The 12809-nt window shown below is 46.7% G+C and overlaps 1 protein-coding gene across 4 annotated transcripts in view; it reads right to left on the bottom strand.

The window, feature by feature from the left end:
* Positions 1-380: 380 nt before the first annotated feature.
* Positions 381-12809, bottom strand: part of CHST10 (carbohydrate sulfotransferase 10) — a 30182-nt gene continuing 17753 nt past the window's right edge. For 3 of the 4 annotated variants that reach the window (XM_042981176.1, XM_042981175.1, XM_042981177.1), the window contains 4 exons: positions 11887-11978; positions 6205-6439; positions 3958-4063; positions 381-2238 (listed from right to left, as the gene is read on the bottom strand). In XM_042981176.1, the coding sequence (XP_042837110.1) occupies positions 1701-2238; positions 3958-4063; positions 6205-6439; positions 11887-11978 (971 nt within the window). In that variant the 3' untranslated portion in view covers positions 381-1700. Of the gene's footprint in view, positions 2239-3957; positions 4064-6204; positions 6440-11489; positions 11619-11886; positions 11979-12809 lie in introns of those variants that run through there. The other variant, XM_007097791.2, reaches the window with a different exon arrangement.

Below are 12809 nucleotides of genomic sequence, written 5' to 3'. Positions count from 1 at the left end.
TTAAGAAAGAAAACGTTATCTTTTTAAATTAGGACTAACTTTAAGGCCTTAAATTCATACATTACTATTCACACTATAACGTTTCAAATAGAAAAGAGGTAATCAGCTCATTAGGTATGAAATGACTTTAACAAGACTTTGCTAAAACTTTACAGAAAAATAACTCCTGTTACACCCTTTGTGTTTCAGTTGAGGATGAAAGGCTACCACACTGCCTGTCATCAATGTTGCCAATGGTCACACTTTAGCCGTGCTTCCCTTCCACAGTCCTGTCCCTAGCAGCCATCTAAGCAGGCCTGAGCTGCCTATCACTGTCACCAGGTCTCAAGGACCACGTGTGGCCATGGAGCACCTCCCCTGGAACCGCAGCACATGTTAGATTTGGCACATATTTTTTATTTTCTTTTACTTTCACATTTACAAACTCAGGAAGCCATTTTGAGAGAGGGAAGGTTGAGGCTGCCTGGAAGAAAAGCAGGGTTCATGGGCACTGTGCAGAGTCGGGCACTTAGGACTTTTCACAGGGAAATTATCCTAAATCTCAAGAGCCCTCATTGTCAGTTGACATCTGAAATAGTAGCTGTGGCTTGCTCCTCCGTGCCTGGAAGATGTGTTACTGGAGGCTGCCTTGGCCCAGGATTTTATTGCTGGTGAACTTGAGTATCCAACTTATAGTTCAGGATGATGGCATTATCAGAAATGGGTCCAGTGGTGAGCATTTTGCAGAGATGAAAGGAAACAGCAATGTGTAAACTGCACTGATTCTGCAGTGCTGGCAAGTTTCCCACACTTGCCTCTGGTCCCGGAGGGGGGCCCTAGAGATGGGTGTTGTCCATCAGGATGGGACAAAGAGGATGGACATGCTCAAATCCACAGCAGCTGGAGTGCCAAAACCTAAGCAGCTCTCCCTTCCCCCATGCTATGTGCCCTATAAGGCCCCCAGAGATGTTCCCTTTCTCAGATGGAAAGAATGTATAGTCCCCTCACTTTCCAAAGTTGTATCTCTTGGGCTGAGTGAGACAAGTGTTTGGCAGGCAGTTCAGAAATATGGACTAGAAGTACATAGGCACAGATCTTGGAAAGATGAATTGCTGAAAAGTACCTTTGGGTCACCTCTGAATTTCACAGGAACAAGAGAGTCATGGAAAAATGGTTTGCCTGTGATTATAGCAGCACTAGGACGAAAGCCAGAGGTGTAATTTTATTACTCAGATTTGATCCTGTATCAGCCCCATGTGACTTCTGCGGACCATTAGCTTCTCCCTCTCTCCTAAAAGTGCTGGGTGCTAGTCTTGCAACCCTCCAGTGACAGGCGGGACCCCACCCTTCAGGGAGCTGTGTATCTGCCTCTTCCACAACTGAAGGAAATGGAAATGACTCCTACACCATGTAATTTTTCTTCCCAGACTGTCAGACTACAAATGTTTAGTCCCTTTCCCCTTCTGAGGAGAGCGAAGGCCTTATGGCATTGACAGGGGAGAGGACCGAGGGGGAAGCTGCCAGGGCCCTCAGTGCACCTTATGTCCAAACTAAGTCATAACGGTTAGGGTCCAGCTTCATCGGCCGAGGCATGCACAGGTCCATGGGGGACTGCGGCATCTCCAGTAGGAATGGAATGGAGGACGTGTCATTTCTGTGCCCACATCTCCCACCTGGTTAGCCTCTGGTCTAACAAAGATGTGAATTCACAGTTCTACACATTAGTTTAGCAAAAAGTCTGGTTTCTGATACCCAAAGAGCTTAAAGTCCCCTTCAAAACGTGCATACAGGCGCCGGATATCTCGTTTGCTGATGCCCAGAAAGTAGCGCTCCACCTTGGTTCTGTTATACACGGTAATGCCCGGAGGGATGGTGGGGTAAGATACCAGGTGGTCTATGCCAGCTTCTTTTAAGATGTATGGGGCATCATCCTCCAGGGTCTCGTGGTGACCGATCACACTGTACTTTATCTCACAGGGTGCACACAGTTCAACGTACGTCACCCAGTGAATGATGTGGTCCCCAAACTGAAGGTCCAGCCATCTGTGGTTTGGATCACCCAGGTAACGTACAAAATCTTCAAACTGGATGCCCCTGGTCTCTGTCCGGTTCCTCCTATATTTCCTAATGATGCCAGGGGCAATCTCATGCCTGTACCAAGGCTCAAAGCGGGGATTGTGAACAAATTTATCCTTAAATGCAGAAATCAGCCTTTCGAAGGGATCTCTTACGATAAAAAACTTGAAGTATGTTTTCAAGCTAAGGAAGGAAATGAAGATAAACAAGCAGTTAGGCCAATGCTGTTGATGGTAACCAGGGCAAGGTGGGAAAGGGGAGGGTCCCTGCTGCAGCCGCCGCCACCATGTCTAGAACGCACTCCTGTGAGGAGCAAGTGACATGCACTTCTGAATCCACTCAGCCACCTTTGGAAGCAGATCTTGCTACTGACCCATCTTACGGTGAGGAAGTGGGGGCTCAGAAACCATAACTGTCCCAGGCCACAGGACTCCTCATCCGAGAAGGTCACTGTGAAGACATCTATTTATCTGAATAGATATTCGAATATTCCAAAACTTCAAGGACATTTAAAAGTCTTGTTGGGCAGAGAACTGATAAGGCCAGGAACCCTGAGTGAGATAGGAATAGCGGAGGCCAGAGAAAGTTACTTTAGGGTCCATCTGTATAGAGTCAATTCACAACTGCCAGGGGAAGGACAGCCAGAGCAGGGGACAGGTAAGAGAAGTGGGGAACAAGGCTGCAGGCTCCAGCTGGCAGGAAGGCGGCCCAGGGGAGCTGCCAATAGTGACGGGGGTGGTGCAGTGGTGGCAGCATGATGGGCCTGTAATGGTGCTGATGGAACAATGACGACATCAGCCACTGAGGTAATTACGGTGCTTACTCCATGCAGGAAACTGCGCTCAGTGTTCTGCACACTTGAACTCCTCTTTTCTCACAAAAGCTCCCATGAGATCAGTGCTTAGGAGGATAGCAAGACACCCTTACCCAGGAGGCTCTCTGATCTGGCATTTAACACCTGCATTCTACAGGTTTTGTGCAAACTGGGAAGACCAAACAATGCCAGAAGCAATGAAAATCAAGTGGCTGAAAAGTAAGGGAGGTCAGAGTTCATTTGGTGCCCTGACATTTATTTGCTGCTTACACATTCTGATTCCTTTTAAGCTTTGTTTTATGGGGTCATTTCTTGGCTAATGAAAAGAAATTAAAAAAAAAATTTTTTTTAATGTTTATTTACTTTTGAGAGAGAGAGCAAGCACAAGTGGGGGGGGGAGAGAGAGAGAGAGAGAGAGAGAGAGAGAGAGAGAGAGAGAGAGAGAGAGACAGCATCCAAAACAAGGCTCCAGGCTCGAACTCCCGAACCATGAGATCATGACCTGAGCTGAAGTTGGACGTTTAACTGACGGAGCCACCCAGGTGCCCCTAAAAAGAAATTTTCAATTTACTAGCTAAGTGATTTTTAAAATGCCCAGTCTCCATCCTTGCTGTGGTCAGTGAGGTCTGTCTCTCTCTGCCTATGTCAGGTCCATCCCCCACCCCTCTCCTTAGGGCAGCTACGACAGAAGCAGGTGTAATACCTTTGGAAAAAAATGAAAAACTAAGTGGGAATCCCCTGTAATGCAAATCCCTTTCCTGTGACATAAAGGTTCTATTAAGTAAGGAATCCATAAAATTTAACAGGACCAAAGCAGAACAAAGACAACTACTCATTTCTACTAAGAAAATTGTGTAACCTTTGTTTTAATGGATCGCAGGAAGGTAAGAGTGGAGAAAACATTGTGAAATTCTCATAAAGGTTTGTGACTTTAAATGCACTGAACTCTGAGCATATGCTCAGTGGCCTCTCGCCCAAGTAAACCAAAAGCCCCCAGTAGTCCTCAGAGCAGTTTGATACGCATGGTAAGGAGGGAACTGGGCCTTGGATTTTACAAAAATCCCCCTCCCCTTAGGAACCTCTCCTACCGCTTCTGAATTTCTGCATCACTGAAGGAAGAGAGACGAGGGAGGCCATTCTTCTCATGGTCATGAACCACATTTTCAGGGATCTCCTCAATGGAAGGAAAGGCCCCTGGTAAGGAAACAAGGGAGTACAGGTTGGCCACCTCAGTGCTACCTGTAAAGGAGGATGCTTGGTTTCTTAACTTGGGCCCCATGTTCCCCACAAGTCCATCCCCTAAATCTCAGTTTAGGTCTTTGAATTCCAACTGCTGTGCCAAGAGGAGAGAGTGAAGAAAAGCTTCTGGTAATCCATAAGCCAATAGATAAGTTGGGGGTGGGGGGATAAGGGGAGGGACACTGCCAATACCTACTCCTGGCAGCACACCTAAATTAGGTTAAATCTGACATGTAAAAAAGATCCCGGTATGCATACAGAATTCTTAAAACAAGCAATACTCATTCTACCCCGAAACTGCGGGGGAAAAGCCAGAGGAGTGGCACTGTGAAACATACTGGTGCCTGAGGCCCTGTCGGGGGCCGGGGTGGGGAGCCCATTACTCCCAATGGGCTTGGCTCTCCCAGTCCCACATCCCCAGGCCTAAGGTGGTTCCTAGGCAACCTCACCATGTCCCAGACTGGCAAGTGGCAAAGCTGACTGGTGCTAGGAAAACCTGGCCACTGTTGTGGGAGCAGTGTGATATATCTGAAGCAAAGGACAAGGAGGACAAGGAGGGTTTAAGAAGGCAGAGCAGAAACCCTGGGTACACTCCGTCCTCAGCTGGTGGACTGAGTAGGTTTTTCATTCTTTTTTTAGCCAAATGGAAACAAAATGTCATTATCCATGAAGGTTCCAGCCAGGCCTCTGCAAACCTTCCATCCTTATTTGTGTTAATCCTCTTGTGTTGGAGTCCAGCAGAGAAGGATCTCTGTCGGGCCATCTAGGCAGTGGCCACTGCCTTGTCTGTTTGACTTATACCTTCTCCAGATATGTAAGTGCCAGTCCAGAACTCTGCGCAAAGTACTATGGATGACCATAAAATGAGCAAGATGAACGTCTGCTCTTGAGGGGACAATGAAAGAACCAGCTCTGAGGATGTGTGCCGGGACCTGCTCAAGTACTTGTCCCCATGCAGGTGTCTCCAGGGACCACTGAAGACAGCCACCGGAACCATCCTCTATTTTATGGCCTGGCAAACCTGCCTCCATTTTTATCCTGCCCTTGTAAATTGGTGTTTACTTCTTTAAAGTCTGATGCTTTGCACTTGTGCTGGCAGATTTGTGAGACATTTGTGTAATTATTGTTTTAAATTTGATTTGTAACCTCAATCTTTGATGTCAAAAATCAAACGTTCTGACGACTCAAGAAGCACATTAAACACTATAAAATGAAGCAAGTGTCTCCCTTTTCTCCCCCAAACAACCATGAAAAGGCCAAATGACCCACAACTCTGAGGACAGCAGGAGATGTGAGCTAGAGGACAGAGACCCCAGGGCCACCTCCCACAGTGCTCTGAGGGCTGATTCCTGGTCCTGGAATGATTTCCTTTTGAAGCTGAATTTAACAGAGCCCATATTTATCTTGGACCTACTCAAGGTAATTGGAGTTTAAACAAACATGATATCTGAAGAGAATTGTGAGTAATCAAAACCTGTAATGTATGAGGTCACTTTTCAATGATCTAATTTGTTCCCAAATAAAGATCCGATTTCCTAAAGCAAGTCAATTGAATCCTCTGACTATGGAAGCTCAGTGTAAAATGGAGATGCTTTCTTTCTACCCAAGCGGCACAGAACACCTAATCTGTGGGTGAAGGGGGCAGCCCTCCCAGGCATGGGTGCAGGCCCTCCCACTACAGAGGGACAGCTGGGAGGGCAGTGAGTGTGGAGCCTCGACTTATCAGGACAGAACTAGCAACAGATGAGAAGCAAGGCAACGCATCTGAAGAGAAGAAAAGGGGTCAACCTGGGGGTAGGCAGGCTGCCTGAGACAGGGATTCCACTGTGGAAAGTGAGGAGATTCTGGCCGTGGGCAGGGCCCTTTGAAACCTCAGTATCTAAAACTTTTAAACCACCAACTTTTAAAGTACAACTTCAACAGGGAAAACAACAGAGAACTGACTACAAGGTTAGCAGCCCCTCCAGGACAACTGTCCCTTCCCTTAGCTCCTTACTGCAGTCCTCCTCCGTCTCCCCTGCCCAGGCCACAGTGCCCCTCCCCAGGCAAACCCTGCTGTCCACTGACCACACACATCCACCAGGCGCTGCACGCACCGTTTAACACGATCAGCACCTTCTTCCACTGGGTGTTGCCCACTTTAGGAGTCTGGCAGAAAAGAATCTTGTGCTTGTCACAGACAAATATCCGGTCCAGGACAAACTTGGATACTGCAGTGTGTGAGAGATTCTTCAGGGCTTCATCCCTGCAGACATTTCTGATGAGTTCCAGGCGCTCCATATAGACCAGGGGTTGAACAAGCCGGCTGTCTGAAAGCACTTTCCCGGTCGGCTGCAAGTAACAAGGAGGCAAAAGAGGCACAAGGGCCTTGTTAATAGAAAATAGAAGCCACCAGGGAGGCCCTGCCCCCTGACCTCATAGGAAGAGCAGAGCTCTGTAGGTACCATTCACTTTCACGGGATTCAGGCTACATGGATGTGCCAGACCAAAGCTCAGCAGAGACATGAAGATGCTTCTTCCTCCTCAGCTTGCACAGACCTAGGAGGCAGCAGTGGGTGAGCCGCCGGACACTTGGCTGATGGCAAGCATTGTGGCCCATAGCTTCTTGGACAAGCAGGGTACTTTGCATTCAGGGATCTTAGTGAAGGCCAGTTTCTGCCCCCTTCCTGCTCCCTAGCACTTCCTTCCACTCAATTCTGAGTGTACGTATGTGATCTGTACCTAAGGACCAGTCATCAACACACGTGCTGGCTGTTTGGAAGACCCTCTGGTATACTGGTAAAACAGTTTAATTAAAATTCATGATTAAATTATTAACTAAATTAACTCAGTGTGTTTTAAAAATGCAAAAGCCATTATTCCACCTCCTCCGTGACAAGCACGCGGTTAAGCTTCCCTGTACTGTGGTTTAAGCAAAGGGGACGAGTTCTGCGCGGTAGCGGTGTCAGCTGTACCTGAGGCGTGGACACTGCGGGCAGGTGTCGGGGCACGTCCTCCCACCCGGTGAATACATCCGCGTGAGCATGGGTCCAGAGATCCCCCCGGCTGCCGGGAAAGCGGGCCTGGGAGCAAGCGGAAGTGGGCGCGCTGGCAGCCTACGACCAGCCCAGGACCACGGGAACCGCTGCGGGCACGGCCTCCGGCTGGGCCTCTGAGGTTGGGGTGCAAGCTGCACCAGGACGCTGTGGCTGCTGTTTTTTTTTATCATATGCCGTCTGGATTCGGAAGCGTTTGTTTTGTTCACCTCCGAGTTATCTGAAGTAGGTCTCTCAGTAGTTTCTCCTCTCAGAAACAGTATCATTCCCAGTCTGTGTGTAGCTAGGACAGTTCCTCTGTAGCCTTCACACACAGAGTGTGACTTCAGGGTGAAAACCGTCCCTAGGACACCTCAGGCTGGCACCGACGGCTGCAGGGAGGTGCACGTGCGGCCCACCTGACTGCCACTCTTTGCAGGCAACCCATTTTTAATACCTGGGTGCCTGTAGGATTTTTTTTCTGTCATGTTCCAGCACGTTACAAATTTTGCCAGGACAGGTCAGCGTGGGTCTCGCGGCTGATTTGCCTGGAAGGCAGGGAGCCATCTGTAATCCTGTTCAGAAAATGTCTTTTTTTCCTCAGGACACGGGGGCAGGGATTAGGCCCATGTGCAACAGAGGGAGAAAGTCATTTTAGGTTAGGAGGCCTAGGTTAGGAGGTGGGCAGGGGTTTTGGGATCAGACTTCGCCCCACAGCTCACATGGATCTTCCCACCAGGTGGGAGGACTCCTTCCAGCAGAAACTAGTGCTGATGTGTGCTCCACCATTTGCTCACAGTGGCTACACTTCCCACACTACTCACACCACTAGGGTGCAGAGCCCGCCCCCTCTCCTTCAACGCAGGTTAAGACACATAACCATGTGCTTGACATTCAGGAAATGTAGTTTTACACCATACAGGTGTTATACCTCAATGAATGTTTTTAAAAAAGGAAACATAATAAAACTTCTGATAGTGACTGAAGAGAGCCACGGATTGTGATGGACCGTAGCTGATGTTTTTTCCTTTTAATGCTGGCTATTTCCTTAAAATACAAAATGAACATAACTTACTTCTTCATAAAAAAGATGAATTAAAACTATTGCCTGGTGGGGAGGAGCACCTATAAAGACTTCTAAGAGGTTCTAGAAAACTGGTCCAAGTCCTCTGTGGTTGGGTTTCTACCACATCTGGGTTACTTTATGTATCCAAAGGTAGCTCTACAAACATAGCACATTTTTGTCTTTCTTCAGCATGATCTTCACTAACTAAAAGCCACAACTCTGCCAGATCCCCCTGAATTTCTTTGCAGGGCTGGCCTGTCCCTTTCTTACCAGCTATGAACCCTTTTCTTCTTTCCTTCCTCCCCTTTTCTACAGAATGACAACCACTATTTCTAGACACTTCCTGAATTGGCCACAGGGCCTTTCCACTGCCCAATAAATCAGATATGAGTCAGTATGGTTGGCAAGGAAAGCAGACGCAAAATGGGTTCATTTGACTTTCCTTCTTAAGAGCAAGTGGACTTAAAAAAACAAAAAAGATGAAAAAGCTCAAGTTCCAAATTATGACATACACTTTTGGGGACCGCTTTAGAACCTAACAGAATATCTATAACAGAAAATGGCTTTTGTTAACACTTGATTCAAAATTCTACTGCTCCGTCACTCAGGAGAGTCAACTGTTTGACGAGTATTTATCGAGTCTTTACTCTGTGTTTGGCTGGTTTCAGTGTTCTGTGGAGACACGGGGAAAGCCTCAGCTGAGTAAGAATATATGGCACTGTCCATGTACATGAGGGTGTACATGCCCTGAGTGTGTGTTGGGGGGTAGGAGATGAGGAAGACAGAGCAGGCAGAGGGAATATGCCAGCAGTTCAGTGACACCCTGTCCTCAGTGACTTATTACCCCCTCCCTGTTCACATCACGGTAGAATGTCTGCCCACAGAGATCTCCTGACTTCCCAAGAAGCATTCTGAAAGGCAGTTCTGAATAAAGAGTCTGTTTCTGCCAACCCCACTCCTTTGGCCACCTCCACTGTGGCTCTTTTCCTCAGCATTTTGAAATGTTTCTGTTGCTGTTTATTGTCTATTCATTCCTTTTAAGTTACACAGAACTTCTTCCAAGAATTCAAATCAGATGGTCCCCTAAATTAACTTTATTGAATGGACCAAAATGGCCTTTTATCTGTTAAAATGCACTAGGTTTCCAAAGCAATCATTTATGAGGCTGCTGTAACAACGAGTCCTCCCCTGGGACTAAGTCAGGTGTAAAATGGGGGAGAGAGATATAGCCTTCCAAAACACATGAGAACACACTGGAAAGACTGTAACAGAGGATTCCACCCCACCACACCAGTTCTCTGCTTTCCCTCATGGATCTGCCATAACCAAACTCCCTGACATCCCTTCTCACAGGTTTGACTGAATTTCCTGGGTTTCCCTGGTGAAGGGAAGAGTGTCTTGGGAATTCCTAATGGCTACTTCTTGAGGTCAAGACATTCTAGAAGTGAGAGCAGGCACCTGCAGACTTACCCAGCTCTGATCCTTCCCAGGGACCTGTCTTCCTCCCTAGGGAGCATGGACACGAGCCCACCACCCTGGCCTTTGCCTTCGTGCTTTCATAAATGGGAGTCTAATTTAACCTCATTCCCTCCCTGACCCCAACTCTTGCTTACTTATCGACACAGTCTCTGTCTCCTCTCTTCACTCTATTCCAATTGCTTTAAACCTCAGATCTAACCTGGATCACGGATGACACTCAAGACCAATGCATCGCAGGGCAGCACCTCCAAACAAGTTCTCAAGAAACTGCAGAAAATCTTCCTCCTTTTCAAATTTGCTTTTCTTCAAGCTTAAGCATTAAATATAAAGGAAGACAACTGCTCATTCAATGGAGCTTATGGACTGGCATGGTTTTCTGTTTTCTTCCTTTGCAACTATACTAAACCAATTTTAATGACTGACATTATTTTCCATTCAAATATTCAGCTATATTTAGCACAAAATAAACGTTCTTTTGCAGTTTTTAAAAATTGGAAGTATAACCAACATACAACATTGTATTAGTTTCAGGTGTACAAAATATTCACTCGACAACTGTGCAAAATAAACTCTTAAAGGTGAGCTACACAACCTGATCACCTTTAGAAGTCACCTTTCTTTTGGGAAGACATTGCTGAGTTTAACATAATAACTCTTGGTCTCAGAGCACTGAGTCTGACCACTGTTCCCCACTCCCTCACACCTCTTGATGTGAGAAAGTGCAGGGGACAGGGGACATGTAGCTGAAAGTCCCCGCCCACTACCTGCTGTCCCTGATACACTGGCTCTGTTCCTTGAGCCTCACACTTTCCAAATGCAAAATGAGAATAAAAATACTTACAGCTCAGAGGGCTGTTTTTGAGGACGGGTAAGATTAAAACTCAGTAAAGTCTTCTGTGAATTGCAGGGCATGTTCTGGTGCAGTATTTCCAACCACAATTAGTCGTGCAGGCCAACAGCCTTTGCAGGAAGTGTGTTCCTCTGTCCCCTAAGAGTGCCACACCCCAGGATGGTCACTTTTGTTCTTTTCAAGTCACAGCATCCTACCAGCACCCTGGTCTCAGAGCACTGCATTTCTCTTGTGAAACTCTTACCCCACCTCTGTGTCATTACTGATGCCAGTAACTAAACATTTATTTCCTTACCCCCTTCTATTAAGGCCACTCTCCTATTTCCTTCAGGTTTCTCTGGTTTCCTGTCTCTGTGGTCCATCCACTCTCTTCCCTTGCCCTGGAAATGCCTCAACCTAAAAGCAACATTCCAGGTCTGCTTCAGGGAGTTCTGCAGACCGGACGAATCAATCAGTGTCCTACAACCTGTAAACTCCAAAAGTACTTCACTCTAACCAGGTGCACACTTTCTAGACTTTGTCAGGTTCTAATCTGTTGTCCTTCTTGTGCAAATCAAGGACAGGAACTGTCTCCTTCTCTATGGTTAAATTCTGGGCTGATAAATGTCTTCTAGCTCGGTCTACCCATTTCATTTCTTTTGGCATAACTGCAAACCAAACCACGGAATGGGTGTTAGGAAGTAAGAGGGGATCTCAAGAGTATGCTCCTCATCTTGGCTGGGGAACGATTAGGAAGTTTTGTGTAAAAGGAGCTTGAGGAGAAAGACTTGGGAGTCAGAATGTCAAGCAAGAAGAGTGCTGAGTAGAAGTCGGCAGCCTTGGGCTCTGCCACTAATGCCCAGATGATTCGGGATGATTAGCCTTTTCCCTAAACTCGGTTTTCTTATCCATAGTGCTTGGAGGGGAGATTAGCTGCTCCTTGGTCCAATACCCCCTCCTAACTTTAAAGTTCCAGGATTCTGGGTCAGAGACCTTTTCCCATTGTCTTGGTTTTCTCCTGATCTTGCCCAACATCCTCCATTCCCCCGCCAAGGCTCCTTCTCAGCTGGTCAGGAATTCAACCCAATCAACATTTACAGAGGATCCATGATGTACAAAGCACTGTGAGGAACATAAAAATAGATGTGACCATGCCACCTCCAAAGAGAAGCTAAAAAAGATGAGCAGAAAGGTGCAGAAGTAACAGAAGTCACAACTATGAAGCAGAAAGTGATGGTTAGAGGAAACCAGCTGACATGAGCAGAGGGGAGGCTAGTTCCCATGCGACAAGGGGACCCAATGGGGCCACAGCAGGTGGAAAGAAGACACCACAGTGAAACTGGAGAGAAGCAGCTCTGCTCTTCATTGCCCTCTGCCTTGCTGTGCCCACCTTCAGTTCCTCAGGAAAGTGCTTCTCTCCGGGTAACTTCCCCACATCTGGCACGGCTGTCAGCAACAGAAATTCCTGTTTCGCACTGTATGCTAGGAGACAGAGAGGTTAAAGCATATTCTTATGGAGGAACAGACACACACATCAGCGAGACAGAACAGAGGCCCCACAAAGAGGCCCCCACAAATATGCCAACTGACATTGGACACAGGTACAAAATCAGTTAGGTGGAGGAAAGGCCTTTCAACAAACGATGCTCCGGCAACTGGACATCTATAGACCAAAAAAATGAACCTTTCCCTGAACCTCACACTTTACTCGAGAATGAATGCAAAATGGATCAGCAATTAAATGTAATAAAACTTTGAAGAAAACATAGGAGAAAATCTTTGGAAAAGCTGATAAACTGACTCTCACCGAAAAAACTTTTGCTCTGCAAAACCCCTATGAAGGGGATGGAAAGACAAGCTACATACTGGGGGCAGATATTTGCAGATCAAATATCTGACGATGGACTAGTATCTGGAATATGTAAAGAATTCTCAAAACTCTGCAGACAAAAAAAAAAATCCAATTAGAAAATGGGTAAGACATGAACTGGCATTTTACTGAAGAGGATCTACAAATGGCAAATAAACACATGAACAGCTACTCAAGGTCATTAGCCAGCAGGCAAATACAAATGAAAACCACAATGAGATACCACTACAGACCTATCAAAATGGCTAAAATAAAAAATAGTGAAAACTCCAAATGATAATGAGGCCGTAGAGACACTGACTAATTTACATGGCTGGTGGGAATGTAAAATGGCATAGGACTCCAGAAAACAGTTTGGCAGTTTCTTTAGAAACTAAGCACGGTGCTTGGGTGACTCAGTTGGTTGAGCATCCAACTCTTAATTTCGGCTCAGGTCACGATTT

Source organism: Panthera tigris, chromosome A3, assembly GCF_018350195.1.
Source record: "Panthera tigris isolate Pti1 chromosome A3, P.tigris_Pti1_mat1.1, whole genome shotgun sequence".
NCBI lineage: Eukaryota > Metazoa > Chordata > Mammalia > Carnivora > Felidae > Panthera > Panthera tigris.
The sequence above is the reverse complement of the archived record's forward strand: the minus strand, read 5'-3'. Positions and strand labels throughout refer to the sequence as shown.